Source organism: Staurois parvus, unplaced genomic scaffold, assembly GCF_062004578.1.
Source record: "Staurois parvus isolate SC_StPar_1 unplaced genomic scaffold, SC_StPar_1.0 ptg000985l, whole genome shotgun sequence".
Classification (NCBI taxonomy): Eukaryota; Metazoa; Chordata; class Amphibia; order Anura; family Ranidae; genus Staurois; species Staurois parvus.
This window is the reverse complement of record NW_028318781.1, coordinates 3561501-3574746: the sequence shown is the minus strand read 5'-3', so window position 1 is coordinate 3574746 and position 13246 is coordinate 3561501. Positions and strand designations below refer to the sequence as shown.

Sequence of the window (13246 nt, the reverse complement as noted above, 5' to 3'; positions counted from 1 at the left end):
TATATATATACTTTTTCAAGGAGCTTGATATAATTTTCTGTTATCAATATGTGTTGCGTTTGAGCTGTCATTCCCAGTAATCATTTTAGGCTGGAAAGAGACTGGGAATGGATGGTAAACAGCAAGTCTTCTGCTTTATACAAAACTTTATCTTGGATATCTTCAGGTTCGATTTGGTTATTACCTATGCATATAACGGGAATGCAATGGTTATTATTGGCAATGAACACCATAGGACCCATATATTTTGTAATATAAAGAAAAGCATTTCAACATGCATTGTATATATCTATATATCTATAAATATATATATATATATATATATATATACTGCATGTTGAAATGCATTTTTATATATTATAAAATATATGAAAATATTTTTAAAAATATTTTTTTTAAATATATTCTTCATATTTTTTTAAGTCATTTTAACTTATATTTTTACATATATTTGTAAATGCATTCCAAAATGTAGATTTGTATTTTTAAAGACATACAGTGTATTTGTAATGTTTTTAAAAAAATATTTTTCATATATTTTGTAATAAAAACGCATTTCATCATGCAGTATATATATATATATATATATATATATTGAAATATATTGAATATTGCCAAAATTGTAGCATTTCAAATATATGCCAATATATTTGGGGAGAGTATTTTTAAAATATATTTCAAATATATTTTTCTTCCATGTGGGAAGGTTCATTCTCTGTTGTGAACAGGGGCGGACTGACAACTCATGGGGCCCCCGGGCAATAGGGGATCATGGGGCCCCTGTGTCCTTGCCCAAACTCAAAAAAGCCTATGAAAAAGGTACCAGGGGCATCTCATAGGGCCCCCTACTGACCCCGGGCCCTCGGGCAGTGCCCGAGTTTCCAAATGGTCAGTCCGCCCCATGGTTGTGAATATTTGTAATAGATTTTACATAAATCACTGCTGTTTATATAATTGGCAGAGAGGATGCTAACTGCTGGTTGAATATAGGACTGATGGTAATAGTTGTAACTGAAAAGGTAAATGTAAAATTATTTAAATTAAATTAAAAAATGTACAATATAATAGATGTTACAATAATGATAAAATTATTTGCATTTGTTTTATTTATATATATATATATATATATATATATATATATATATATATGTATGTATATTCAAAAGTTCTTTTCATTTCTACATTAAGACTAAACTACCTGGGCACCTTTTGTTGGCCACAATTTGCTCACATTTTGGGAAAACTGTTGTTTACAGCTAAAGCTGACATTAGGACAGCAATTGTCCATAGTTGTAGTAGTATAGTAGGTACTTAATGCTACTTGCTGGCATGTAGCTTGCTCTATGAGGACCATTTGTGTCATTTTAAAAATAAATTATGTGATACTGCTAAATATTTAGCTTTAAGTACAAAGCTCTTCTTTATTGGTGTTGTTGGGTCTATTACCTCTTTCAAAAATGAATCCAGTATAGCAGGGTTTAGATTAGGCTTGGACACATTTCTCCTCCCAGTCTGATTCCCACCCATGCCAATCTGGGATTTTCCAGTTACTATAGAATTCCAACTCGCAGCATGCCCAGGCTACAAGTTCCTTAGTTAGAAATAGGAAGATGTTTGGCAAATTCTGAAGTCTGTAGCTGTAATATGGTGACATTGCTATGGGTGAAATATTCAGAGAGGTACTTGTTTACTGCACTGTTCGTCTTCATAAGTGCAGCACTCAAGAAGATTGTGCTGTATACATCCTACAGAATTTTGTAGCAGCAGCTTCCTGCCATGTATGTTGGTGCTATGGTTTGATGTTAAGTGGAGACGGTTACTAAAGAACTTTTCTTGCCATGACAATATACATAATTGTTGATACTTTAAAGCAGCTTTTCTCAAACATTTTATCCCAGAGGAACCCTTGAAAAATGTTCAGGTCTCAGAGAACCCCTGCTAAAATTAATTTATAGGGGGCAGTGGGAACAATGCCTCTTACCTTAGGGGTCATTATCTTACATTTGGGGTCAGTGGGATAAATACCCCTCTTACACTGGTGGCCAATGGGAAGAATGGTCCTTACATTAGTGGTCAGTGGGAAGAATACTCCTTACATTAGCAGCTAGCGGGAAAAATGCCCTTCACATTGGAGGCCAGTGACAAGAATACTTTTTACATTGGTGACCAGTGGGAAGAATGCCCCCTTTACATTGGTAGCCAGTAGGAAGAATGCCCCCTTTACATTGGTGGTCATGGAAAAAAATATCCCCCTTACACTGGTGGTCAATAGAAAGAATGCCACTTACAATAGCGACCAGTGGAAAGAACGTCACTTGCAATGATGGCCATTGAGAAGAATACTGGTGGAGGTCAGTGGGAAGAATGCCCCCTCAAAGTGGTGACCAACATGCCACCCTTCCAGACAGTGGAAAAGATCATGGGTGTAGTGCTGCTGACTCTGCCAAGAGGTGTTGGACCTAAAACTGTGTAGGCACCATCAGATGAAAAGGCAATCAGCCACAGCGCAAGAAACCCCCCATCAACCTCTGAAGGAACCCTACGTTTTTATGGGTTCTGGTTCAGAATGCCTGCTTTAAAGGTTGGTTGATCCAAAACTGATATTTTAGCTCATGGTTGATGGTAGTGAGATGAACCATCCCTTATTTTCTCTGAGGTCTGTAGTGATATGATCTCTTGGATTAAAATGATTCCATGACCCAGAGATGGTATAAATTGTGTGCATACATCTATTAGAAACATACAGGATGCTTTGGGTGGATGGCAAACATGTTTATATATATATATATATATATATATATATATATATCTTCTGTTATCAAGAGAGATAGATAGGAAAGGGTTAATGTTTGCTTAGATTTTATATTAGTTCAGACTAATGGTCTAAATTTTGAACTATAGTTTCTGGACTTGAGGTTTGCTGAATAAGGGCACTTTAGAGGAATGCATCACAGATTAAATATTTCTCAGTGTTATAGAAGAAGGTATTCCCACGCGATATAACTTTGTGCAAAATGCTGTAATGACCCTGAAAAATCATCATCACCGTTGACCATCTGGTATCAGGGTTCCATTCACCACCACACTGAGTGGTGTTTGTTGTATAATACTTAAACAATATACCCCTGTGTATCCTCTTAGAATCCAGTCCCTTCTCTGGATACAAGGTGCACTAACCCACAGCAGCCAATAAGCATTTATCGAAGGGTTACTTTACTTTGCACATTGTCACTGCATATTGCATTGCTGTGTTGAATACGTCCTTAGAGTAAACATGCCCTGAGGGAAATGCTGGTTACCTGGTTGTTATACTTATCTAATGGCTTTGGTACATTATGACTAAATCGCTTGGAACAAAAGCGCAGTTTAGGAAATTTAGAAAAAAGCAATCAGCGTTAATGTGCATACCTAACTTGAGTTAATGACTTAATAGGGTTGATTTACTAAAGACTGTTCACTTAGCTTAAGGAATAAGATTTAAACAATCTCCTCTACATGATTGGGTATTCAGAGTGAATGTATCTTCAGCGTATTTGAACAGCTTCTACTCCTCTACAAAATCAACCCCAATGCATTGAGCCATTAGGGTTTACATACACATTAAACTATTCCTTGCTCTAGCAAGATAACAAAAAAATGTTTGGTCTAAATGTAAGTTAAGTAACAAAACGACCAAAATTTCTGCAGATGGTGGATTATGTAGCTTCCATCTTTCCTTATAGTTGGTCTGCTTAGTGCTTTAGTCTAATATTAAAGTCTTTATTAAGTCTAATGTTAGGCCTACGGTCATGTCCCATGCAGGGGCAGACTGACAACTCATGGGGCCCCCGGGCAATAGGGGATCATGGGGCCCCTGTGTCCTTGCCCACACTCAAAAAAGCCTATAAAAAGGGTACCAGGGGCATTTCATGGGGCCCCCTACTGACCCCGGGCCCTCTGGCAGTGCCCGAGTGCTTGAATGGTCAGTCCGCCCCTGGTCCCATGTTAGGTTTACAGTCATGTTCCATGTTAGGTTTACAGTCATGTTCCATTGTTCTCTATATTTCTGTGTTCATATGTATGGAGAACTAGAGAGTGAGTGATCACAGGAGAAAGAGGAAAAGACCTATTATTGTAATATATAGCAAAGCCAGAGTAGAATACACAACATGCTTTATATATATATATAAAATTATGTTAGATTGACAGCACCGTGTACTGCATTTCTGGCTCCACCTCTCCCAGTATAAGACTAACAGTAAAGGAAAGTGGTTAGCACCTCCACTTAGCAACACTAAGTTGTCAGTTTGAATCCCAACCATGGCACAGCCTGCCTGGGGTTTGCATGTTCTCCCTGTGCCTGCGTGGGTTTCCTCCGGGTACTCCAGTTTCCTCCTACACTCCAAAGACATGCTGGTAGGTTAATTGGCTCCTGTGTAAATTGTCCCTAGTATGTGTATGTATGAATGTGAGTTAGGGACCTATATTGTAAGCTCCTTGAGGACAGGATTGATGTGAATGTGCAATATATTTACGTATATGTAAAGCACTGTGTAAATTGACAGCGCTATATAAGTACCTTTAATATATAAATATATATATATATATATATATATATATATATATATATATATATATATATATGGGCAGCACAGTGGCTAAATGGTTAGCACTTCCACCTCGCAGCACTAGGGTCGTTGGTTCGAATCCCAACCACGGCCCCACCTGCCTGTAGTATGCATGTTCTCCCTGTGTCTGCGTGGATTTCCTCCAGGCACCCCAGTTTCCTACCACACTTCAAAGTACATGCTAATAGATTAAAAAGATCCTGTCTAAATTGACCCTAGTATGGATATGTAAGAATGTGAGTTAGGGACCTTAGATTGTACACCCCTTGAGGGTTAGGGACTGATGTGAATGTACAATATATATATGTAAAGCACTGCATAAATTGACGGCGCTATATAAGTACCTGGAATAAATAACTATATATATATATATATATTTTTTTTTGTAAAGCGTTGCGTACACTGTTGGCGCTATATAAATCCTGTATAATACTAATAATAATAATATGAAACTGTTGTCATGTATGCTATTCTGGCTTTGATATAAAATTCATATTACTATGTCAGCGTATGCCTATTATACATATTGTTCATATGTTCTTATGGATGATGTGCAAGAGACAACAAAATATTTTCTATATTCAAATATATCTCCTACGTATTGTATAGATGTGCATACATTTGGATAATTTCTGAACCTCTTTCTATTATTTTTAATGCAGAGGATGATGGGACAGACAGCCAGAGCCCAAGCTGTTCAAGTAAGACCCTTCTGCTAAATGTTGTGTTGTTATCAAAGTGGAAATGACCGATTGTACTTTGGGGGGTAAAATCGGCCTCTGTTCTTGTGTACTGAAAGGATTATAAGGGATTGGGGTGATTTCCAGGGTTGTGACATACTGAATTGCTAAATGTTTTTAGTAGAGGTAAACATCAGAAGTAAGGCTGACTTCATAATGGCCCTATCAGTGTGGGTAATTATTTATTGCTGCTAATCTTTACAGGGATCATGAAACGTGTACTGTGTGTTTAACCTTTGTAACAAAGGCTGGAGGCCACCCTTGCTCCCTGGAACAGAGGATACATGTTGTTCTGTACAGCACATAGGAGGAAATGAACTGTTGCTAATTCTAAGATGACCAATGTTAAAGCTGTCTAAAGTGAGGCAACACTGCCCTCTAGTGTATGTGTAGCAATACGACAGCTAGAAGACACAGCTCAGTAATAAAGGGAATATAGTCTCAATTCACGAAGCTGATATTTGAAAAATTAGCCTCATGACCAGGGGTGGACTGACAACTCATGGGGCCCCCGGGCAATAGGGGATCATGGGGCCCCTGTGTCTTTGCCCACACCCAAAAATGCCTATGAAAAAGCCAATGAAAGGTACCAGGGGCATCTCATGGGGCCCCCTACTGACTCGAGTGCTCGAATGGTCAGTCCGCCCCTGCCCATGACTGAAACTAAAGCTTCTTATCCTTGAGTTAAAGCTTCGTAAATTCGGCCTGATGTCAATTATAAAAAGAACTCTTTGACAGGGGTGTTACTATGAGGCCTCACAGCAAAATTTTAACGGCACAGCTAACGCTCTCTGTATCAGCTTGCAGTGTCAGACATGATAAATGTGGGGGTGATTTACTAAAACTGGCGCACTCAGAATCTGGTGCAGCAATGCATGAGAGCCAATCAGCTTCTAATTTCAGCTTGTCTAATTAAGCTTTGGCAATAAAACCTGGAAGCTGATTGGTTTCTGTACAGAGCTGCACCAGATTTTGCACTCTTCAGTTTTTGTAATTCTCCCCCCATGTGTCATTAATCTTAACATGAAATGTAAACCAAGAACAGGCAGCAGGAGAGCTGTCAGCATAGTTAGTACCCTACTAGGGAGCAGTGCTGTGAATACAGTTAATACAATATGCTTGGGTAAGCAAACAGTATACAAATTAAATATATATATGAACTATGAAAAAGCAGCAAACACACTATAAGATATTAACCACTTGCCCTTCAGAAGATTTACCCCCCCCCCCCCTTCCTGACCAGGCCATTTTTTGCGATACGGTGCTGCGTTATTTAACTGCCAATTGCACGGTCATGCAACGCTGTACATAAATTAAATTTATGTCATTTTTTCAAACAAATAGAGCTTTCTTTCAGTGGTATTTTATCACATCTGCGTTTTTTATTTTTTGCGCTATAAATAATAAAAAAAGACTTGAAATTTTTTTTAAAAAACAATATTTTTGACATAAAACATATCCAATAAAAAATTTAAAAATAAAATTTCTTCATAAATTTAGGCCAAAATGTATTCTGCTACATGTCTTTGGTAAAAAATCCCAATAAGTGTATATTAATTGGTTTATGTGAAAGTTGTAGTGTCTACAAATGGCAGTATATATACTGGAATTTTAATTAATTTATTTTTTTATACTAGTAATGGTGGTAATCAGTGACTTATAGAGGGACTGCGGCGGGCATTCTGACACTAACTGATACTGGACAAGAAAAAGAATTAATTAATAAGGTTTTAGCAGGACGTGGCAGTAGTTTATAACTCTTTTTGGGAGTGACCTGACACCCGAGGTCACTCCAACCTCCCTTCTTTACTAACTTATACTGGATGGGAACTGACTAAATGCCACTGACATCCCAAGTGACACTAATACAGTGACCAGTGGTTATAAAAAGCACTGACTCTATGCTAATGACACTGGTCAGGAAGGGGTTAACATCTGGGGCGATCAAAGGGTTAACTGTGTGTTAGGGAGTGTTTTTATTGTGTACTGTGTGCTGTTTTACTAAGCAGACCTGCCTCTGCACAGCAGAGAGATAGAAAGCAGCACATCCATGCTGACAGGAGAGAGATCTGTGTTCCGGGAATCGCTGGTAATTGACATCCTCAGGAGCTAATAGCAGCTCGGGTAGGGCGGCGCACACACAAAGACCAGTGATCTGACTTCAGCCCTTGTATACCAGAAACTTCACAGTTTACTGTTCCTTAACATTCTCTTCAATGAGACACCCTTCCTACCCCAGGCCCCATAGTAGCACCATTGGCTGCTAAAGCTATTACTGTGCCACTGCTCCTGGACATGCAGCTATTCACTAATTGGAGAAAATAAAGTTCAGCATGCAAAATAAACTGACTGCAATAATTGTACAATTTCCTTTAGATTGAATAAAACAATTTAATATAAGGACCTTCCAAAATGATCCAATTGATTTATACCCAATCAGGCCTTTGTACTGCATAGTTGATGGTAGATCCAGAAAAGATTGTATAATCAGATTATGTGTGTGATGGGTTTAACAGGTTTTTGCCTAGTCTCTCAATTTCCAGGATAAAGCTATGATTTATTAAATTCTCCCTGGACAATAATCATTCACAGTGTTCTATCAGGGAACAGAAAAGGCTAACTGAATGCAGCTCTATGTGACTGGTTACAAAGGGTTGCTTTTGCACCATGTTATGATTTTTGTCAAAACCTGAATAAAATCAAAACCCAACTAATGTACATTACTGCTGACCTCAAGGCAAACATCTAAGCGCTCAATGTTTAAAAAAAACCCAAAACATCACAAATGCACTCACAATGACATATGGAGTAATGTTATAAAAGTGGCAACTTGGTTACATAAATCTGGCCTATGCAAGAAGCATCTTTGAATAAAAATATAGTATATAAACTAGGGCATGTCTTCTTGCAGAGGCTTTTTTTTAGAAGCTTTGCCTTGCATTTTAATCCAAACATGCCTTACAACATGACTATAGTAAGGGTTTTCCCTAGCAATGACAGCAGTATGACTTATGTCCACTGGGTAGCCATACAAAGACATTGTATGGTTAGTCCCCAGGCAATATGTATTAAAGATCCTTAGTTTGATAAATGTTGCCTATCCACCTAATATTTGGCTTTTCATTTCAGGAGATGCAACAAAATTCAAACATCTTAGGAAATACACATATAATTATGAGGCCGAAACTTCCAGTGGAGTGACGGGTACAGCTGACTCACAAAGCGGATCCAAATTCAACTGTAAGGTAAGTTAGCAGGACTAGATTACTCATATATACATGAAGGGGGTTATTCACTAAAACTGAGGAGTGCAACATCTGGTGCAACTCTGCACAGAAACCAATCAGCTTTCAGGTTTGATTGTCAAAGCTTAATTGAACAAGCTAAAGTTAGAAGCTGATTGGCTACTATGCACAGCTGCACCAGATTCTGAGGGCTCCAGTTTTACTAAATCACCCCCATAAATTCACATTTAGAGTACAGGTTGGAGTGTGAACATGTTTGTTGCTTGTCTTAGGTGGAACTGGAAGTCCCTCAGCCATGCAACTTCATCCTGAGGATAAAACAGTGCACCCTGCGAGAGGTGTATGGAGTAAACTCAGAGGGAAAAGCAATCTACAAGAAGTCCAAGAACTCTGAGGACTTCTCCAATGCTATGTCCAAGTAAGTAGGTTGGATATTTCAAGTGAACTTCTCAAACATTTTGATGAATGGACCATTTAATTCAGCCTATCATGTCTCCAAAAAGTAGAGACATCATCATTATTGTTCACTAGACTTATGGTTAGAACATGGTTAGTAGAAAGAGCGAATGGGTGCCTTTGTGAAAGATGTCAAGGTCTCCAAACCTGGCCAGCTCCATTCTCATTCCAGGACAGGGAGTGCATTCTGCTGGTGACAATTAGTATTGCAAACTGACCTTTTGGATATATCAGGACACTACCTAAGTACAAGTAGTTCAATAGCTGACCTTTATATTCCAAGACATTATAAATGATAAGGCAAAAAGGGGTCATGATTGCTTTTGAAAAATATATAAAGTAGTTTAATATAAACAATCACAACATTTTGTAAAGTGAAAAACTCCTATTAAGGTAGAGTTTAGTGTATTTTTAATGTGGGCATTATTTTAAGTGTATATATAGACAAAACTTTGTTTTTTGTTTAGGCTAGCGTAGGGAAGGGTTAAAACCCCATGTCAGTTTATTTTTTGCTGTAAGTCAACCATTGGGAAAATTTCCCTTCATTTTCTGCCCCAATGACACAACTGGATGTTAAAGGAAATCTCCCAAAATGAGGGCATTTCCCTCTTAGACAGGTATCCCCATTGGAAATTTTGTTTTACCTCTTGTTTTGGGGAAAGCTCTAAAATTTTGGATTTCCCCTCACCTTCTGTCTTGGTGACAGTAATTGAGTGGTGAATCTCCCTGATGGACACACAGCAATAAAAAATAACTTTTCCCCACACCATCCACAATTTATAAAACAGGTTTTTAATTAGTTTTTTTTGTTTTTGTTTTGTACAGAGTAGAGAGGGAGTAGAACACTTGTCAGTTTTTATTGCTGTCTGTGCCCCATTAGGGAGATTCCCCCTCTCTCTTTGTTTACCGTTATCATTGAAAGTGAAAGTAAAAAAATATCCCCAATTTTGAGTTGCCCCCAGAAAAGTAATAGAGTAGAATCTTCCAATGGGGTCACCAGAGCTGGTAGCCCTGGTGACAACCAGGAATGCCCTCACTTTGAAGAGATTTCCTCCCACTTTCTGTTTTGGTTATTGGACTGGAAGTGAAGGTAATACTTCCCAATAGGACACAAATGGCAAAAATAAACCTGGCAGGGTTTATATACATTTTTTACTCTCTCCAAAATTAAAAAAAGATTTTGCCTTTAGTTGTACTTCAAAGTAATTTATGATACAACTTTCACATTTTTACATAATTTCTTGTTTTGGATATTGAATTAAGAAGTTTTGGATATTGTATTAAGAAGTGGCTGTAGAACAGCCACTAGAGGGAATTCTTAGTGAATAAGTGCAATTACTCTCTCTAATAACACCTACTGAGATAAGATATCAGCCACTCATTGAGATGCATTTTATTGACTTAATGTTATTGCCTATAGGTATGAAGTGAGTTTCAGTGTTGTGGATGGGAAGCAGGTCATTTTATATCCACACAATGATGAGCCTGTGAATGTATTAAATATAAAGAGAGGAATTATCTCATCGCTGCTTGTTCCAGATGAGACCCAGGAGTCTAGTGGCATGGTAAGACTGCTTGCTCTTCCTTTACTTCTTTGATTGATGTGTTAGTAGTATAATACCCATAAGAAACCTTTTGATAAGGCCCACTAATGTCTTAAAGCAGCCTGGCATGAGTGTCATATTGTTTGAAGAAAAGCAATGGCTACCAGCAGTACTGAGAATCATTGTCCTCCATTGTCGGCACGGGTCAATGATTCTCAGTATTGCTGGTAGCACCTTTATAAGTCTGTCCATCACCGATTACTGTAGCTCAATATTATCTACACAAGTAAGAATTGTATAATCTGCATGGAGCTCAGTATTTTTTGTACTTATTCACCTTTGTTTTTTGTGTTTTTAGGATACCGTGTATGGTAAATGCACCAGTGAGGTCAGTGTGTCTGGGAAGAAAGGAGACACAGATGTTAAAGTGACTAGGAATCTGAAGACATGTGACCAGTTCACACCATTCAGAGACTACGTCAGCCCCATCGCTCTCTTCAAAGGACTAGTAAGTTGTATCACTTTTCTCGTAAGGTCCCTACAGTGAGCTCCAATTTTGGACGATTCTTGCTGAAATGGCTGAATTCGAGCCGTGGAGGCCTTTCAAGCACTCAACAAAACTTGATTTAAAAAATCAACTAAACCAGATGGAAAAATTAGCAGCCGAAAAGTTACTGCATCATATCTGATGCAGTCACTGTCTGGCAGTTCCATGGTATTCAAGCAGCTGTGGGTGTTGTAGCTGCCAGCATACAATACATGGTAGTGGAGGTTCATCCATCCATGATGTTAGGGTGGATGTGTCAATCAATTGATTTTCTCCTGATCAGCCTACGGAGTGACCAAGAGGAAATTGAGACATGTATGGCAACCCTTAGCTGGGACAGATCTGATAAATATTTGATTATCAATGACATCTGGAATGAAAGAGAACCAACCAATAGGCATATGTAAGAATCTATATGTTCCAGGCTTATCCAATTTTAACAATCTTATTTGGTATCTAAATCTTAGGCTGTAGTTATAGTGCATACTTTTCTCTCAGGGGTAGAAGTGTGTTGTTGTTTTCTTGTATTTTTTCTCTGTCAGAGCATAAATGTCCTGTCTGAGCTCAGGATAGATAATTGACAATCCACCTAAGCCACCAGAGGAGGGTTAAACTGCAAATTAACAAAGTCTTAGGTTTGTTTTTATGAACTGATGAAAATTTGCTATATGACCGTTTTTGAGTGTTTTCACTAAGAGAGTGGAGACTTCAAATTAGTAGAAGTGATCATTTGCAACTAATTCCCTTTAAAGTGTTGGGCTGGGAGCAGAGTGCTGTATCATGATAGCCATTGACAAAAGTAGAAGTTTTTTTATATCACCCTAAATATAAACTTCTACAATTGTCAGGCTAACAACTGTCTTTAACGGTCTACGGGTACCAATTCAATGTAACCTTTCATTTTCTAACAGATATTTTATTGCTGGTTTGGATCTGGTTAGTGACTTTGTTGCCATAAGCAGCTGTTCCTAGCAGTGACAGTTTTTATATATTTTGACCTGATGGCTTACTGTGGGTTACACGGACACTTGCATTCTTTTTAAGATCCTACATAACTGGGTTAACATTTTTTCTTCCTAGAATGCTCCATTGTCTACCCTGCTCAGCAGCAGCCAGTCATGCCAGTACAACATGGACCCCAAAAGAAAGTGCATTTCAGATGCATCCTGTGTGGAGACTCACCTGTTCCTTCCATTTTCTCACAAGTTAGTGTTATATTGAATAATTCACATCTGCTTGCATTAATATGTAATTAAATAGGAAATGGTTTGTCCAAGAATGAATACTGTTGAGCGGGCTAGGGTGAGGTTTGGTTGGTGGAATCAGGGTTTAGTGGAACTGGCGAAAGGGTTAAAGGTATACTACCAGTCACAACTAAAACTGGATGTTTAAAAGCACACAGGGAGCACAGCCTAGCTGCTCAATGCTTCTTTTATTCATGAAGGCATTGCTGTAGCACACCAGTACACACCAGTCCAGTTGATGGTAGTATAGTAATGCTTCTTTGCGATGAAAAATTATCTCTTATTAGCTTAAATACTGGTGTAAAAAAATATAGGTACATAGATGTTTCTCACAATTGCTAATCAGATTCATACCTTTCTTGGAAGTTTGAATGGGACTGCTGATACAGAATGCAAAAAAAAGTGAAGTTACACAGCACAGGCTTTAGAATGTACAGTACCTTCCCAGTTAATCTGTAGCATACTCTCTGGATTGTGGGCGCATTAAGTTACAGAGCATGAAGATGAAGGTCACGTGAGTGGATGCCCTTATTTTAGCACACCAGTAGTATCTGCTGGCTAGCATTAAGGGATCTTTCACATAGATAGCAATGCATACTGCTCTCTAAAAGCAATCTGAGGTGGATTGCTTTTAGAGGGTGGTTTAGCAGGGGTTGGCAGGCGTTCAGGAGGCGATTCTGCCACTTCCTGATCATTTTTTTTAGTTTAAGTCCCAAGGAGGATCTTTTAATAAAATATAGCACTACAACCACGAGCTTGGCTTGTATTTGTGGTGATCTCCCATTGAATTTAGTAGGTGAGTTTGATGGGTAGTGTGCCAGTCAAATGCTGCAGTCCAAGTGAAAATGGCCAGGGCCGTGGCA

At 38.3% G+C, this 13246-nt stretch overlaps 1 protein-coding gene across 1 annotated transcript in view; it reads left to right on the top strand.

The window, feature by feature from the left end:
* Positions 1 to 13246, top strand: part of APOB (apolipoprotein B) — a 45828-nt gene that overhangs the window by 321 nt on the left and 32261 nt on the right. The window contains exons 2-7 of the mRNA XM_089657357.1: positions 5270 to 5308; positions 8477 to 8592; positions 8865 to 9010; positions 10469 to 10613; positions 10951 to 11100; positions 12220 to 12344. Of these exons, the coding sequence (XP_089513483.1) occupies positions 5270 to 5308; positions 8477 to 8592; positions 8865 to 9010; positions 10469 to 10613; positions 10951 to 11100; positions 12220 to 12344 (721 nt within the window). The remainder of the gene's footprint in view (positions 1 to 5269; positions 5309 to 8476; positions 8593 to 8864; positions 9011 to 10468; positions 10614 to 10950; positions 11101 to 12219; positions 12345 to 13246) is intronic.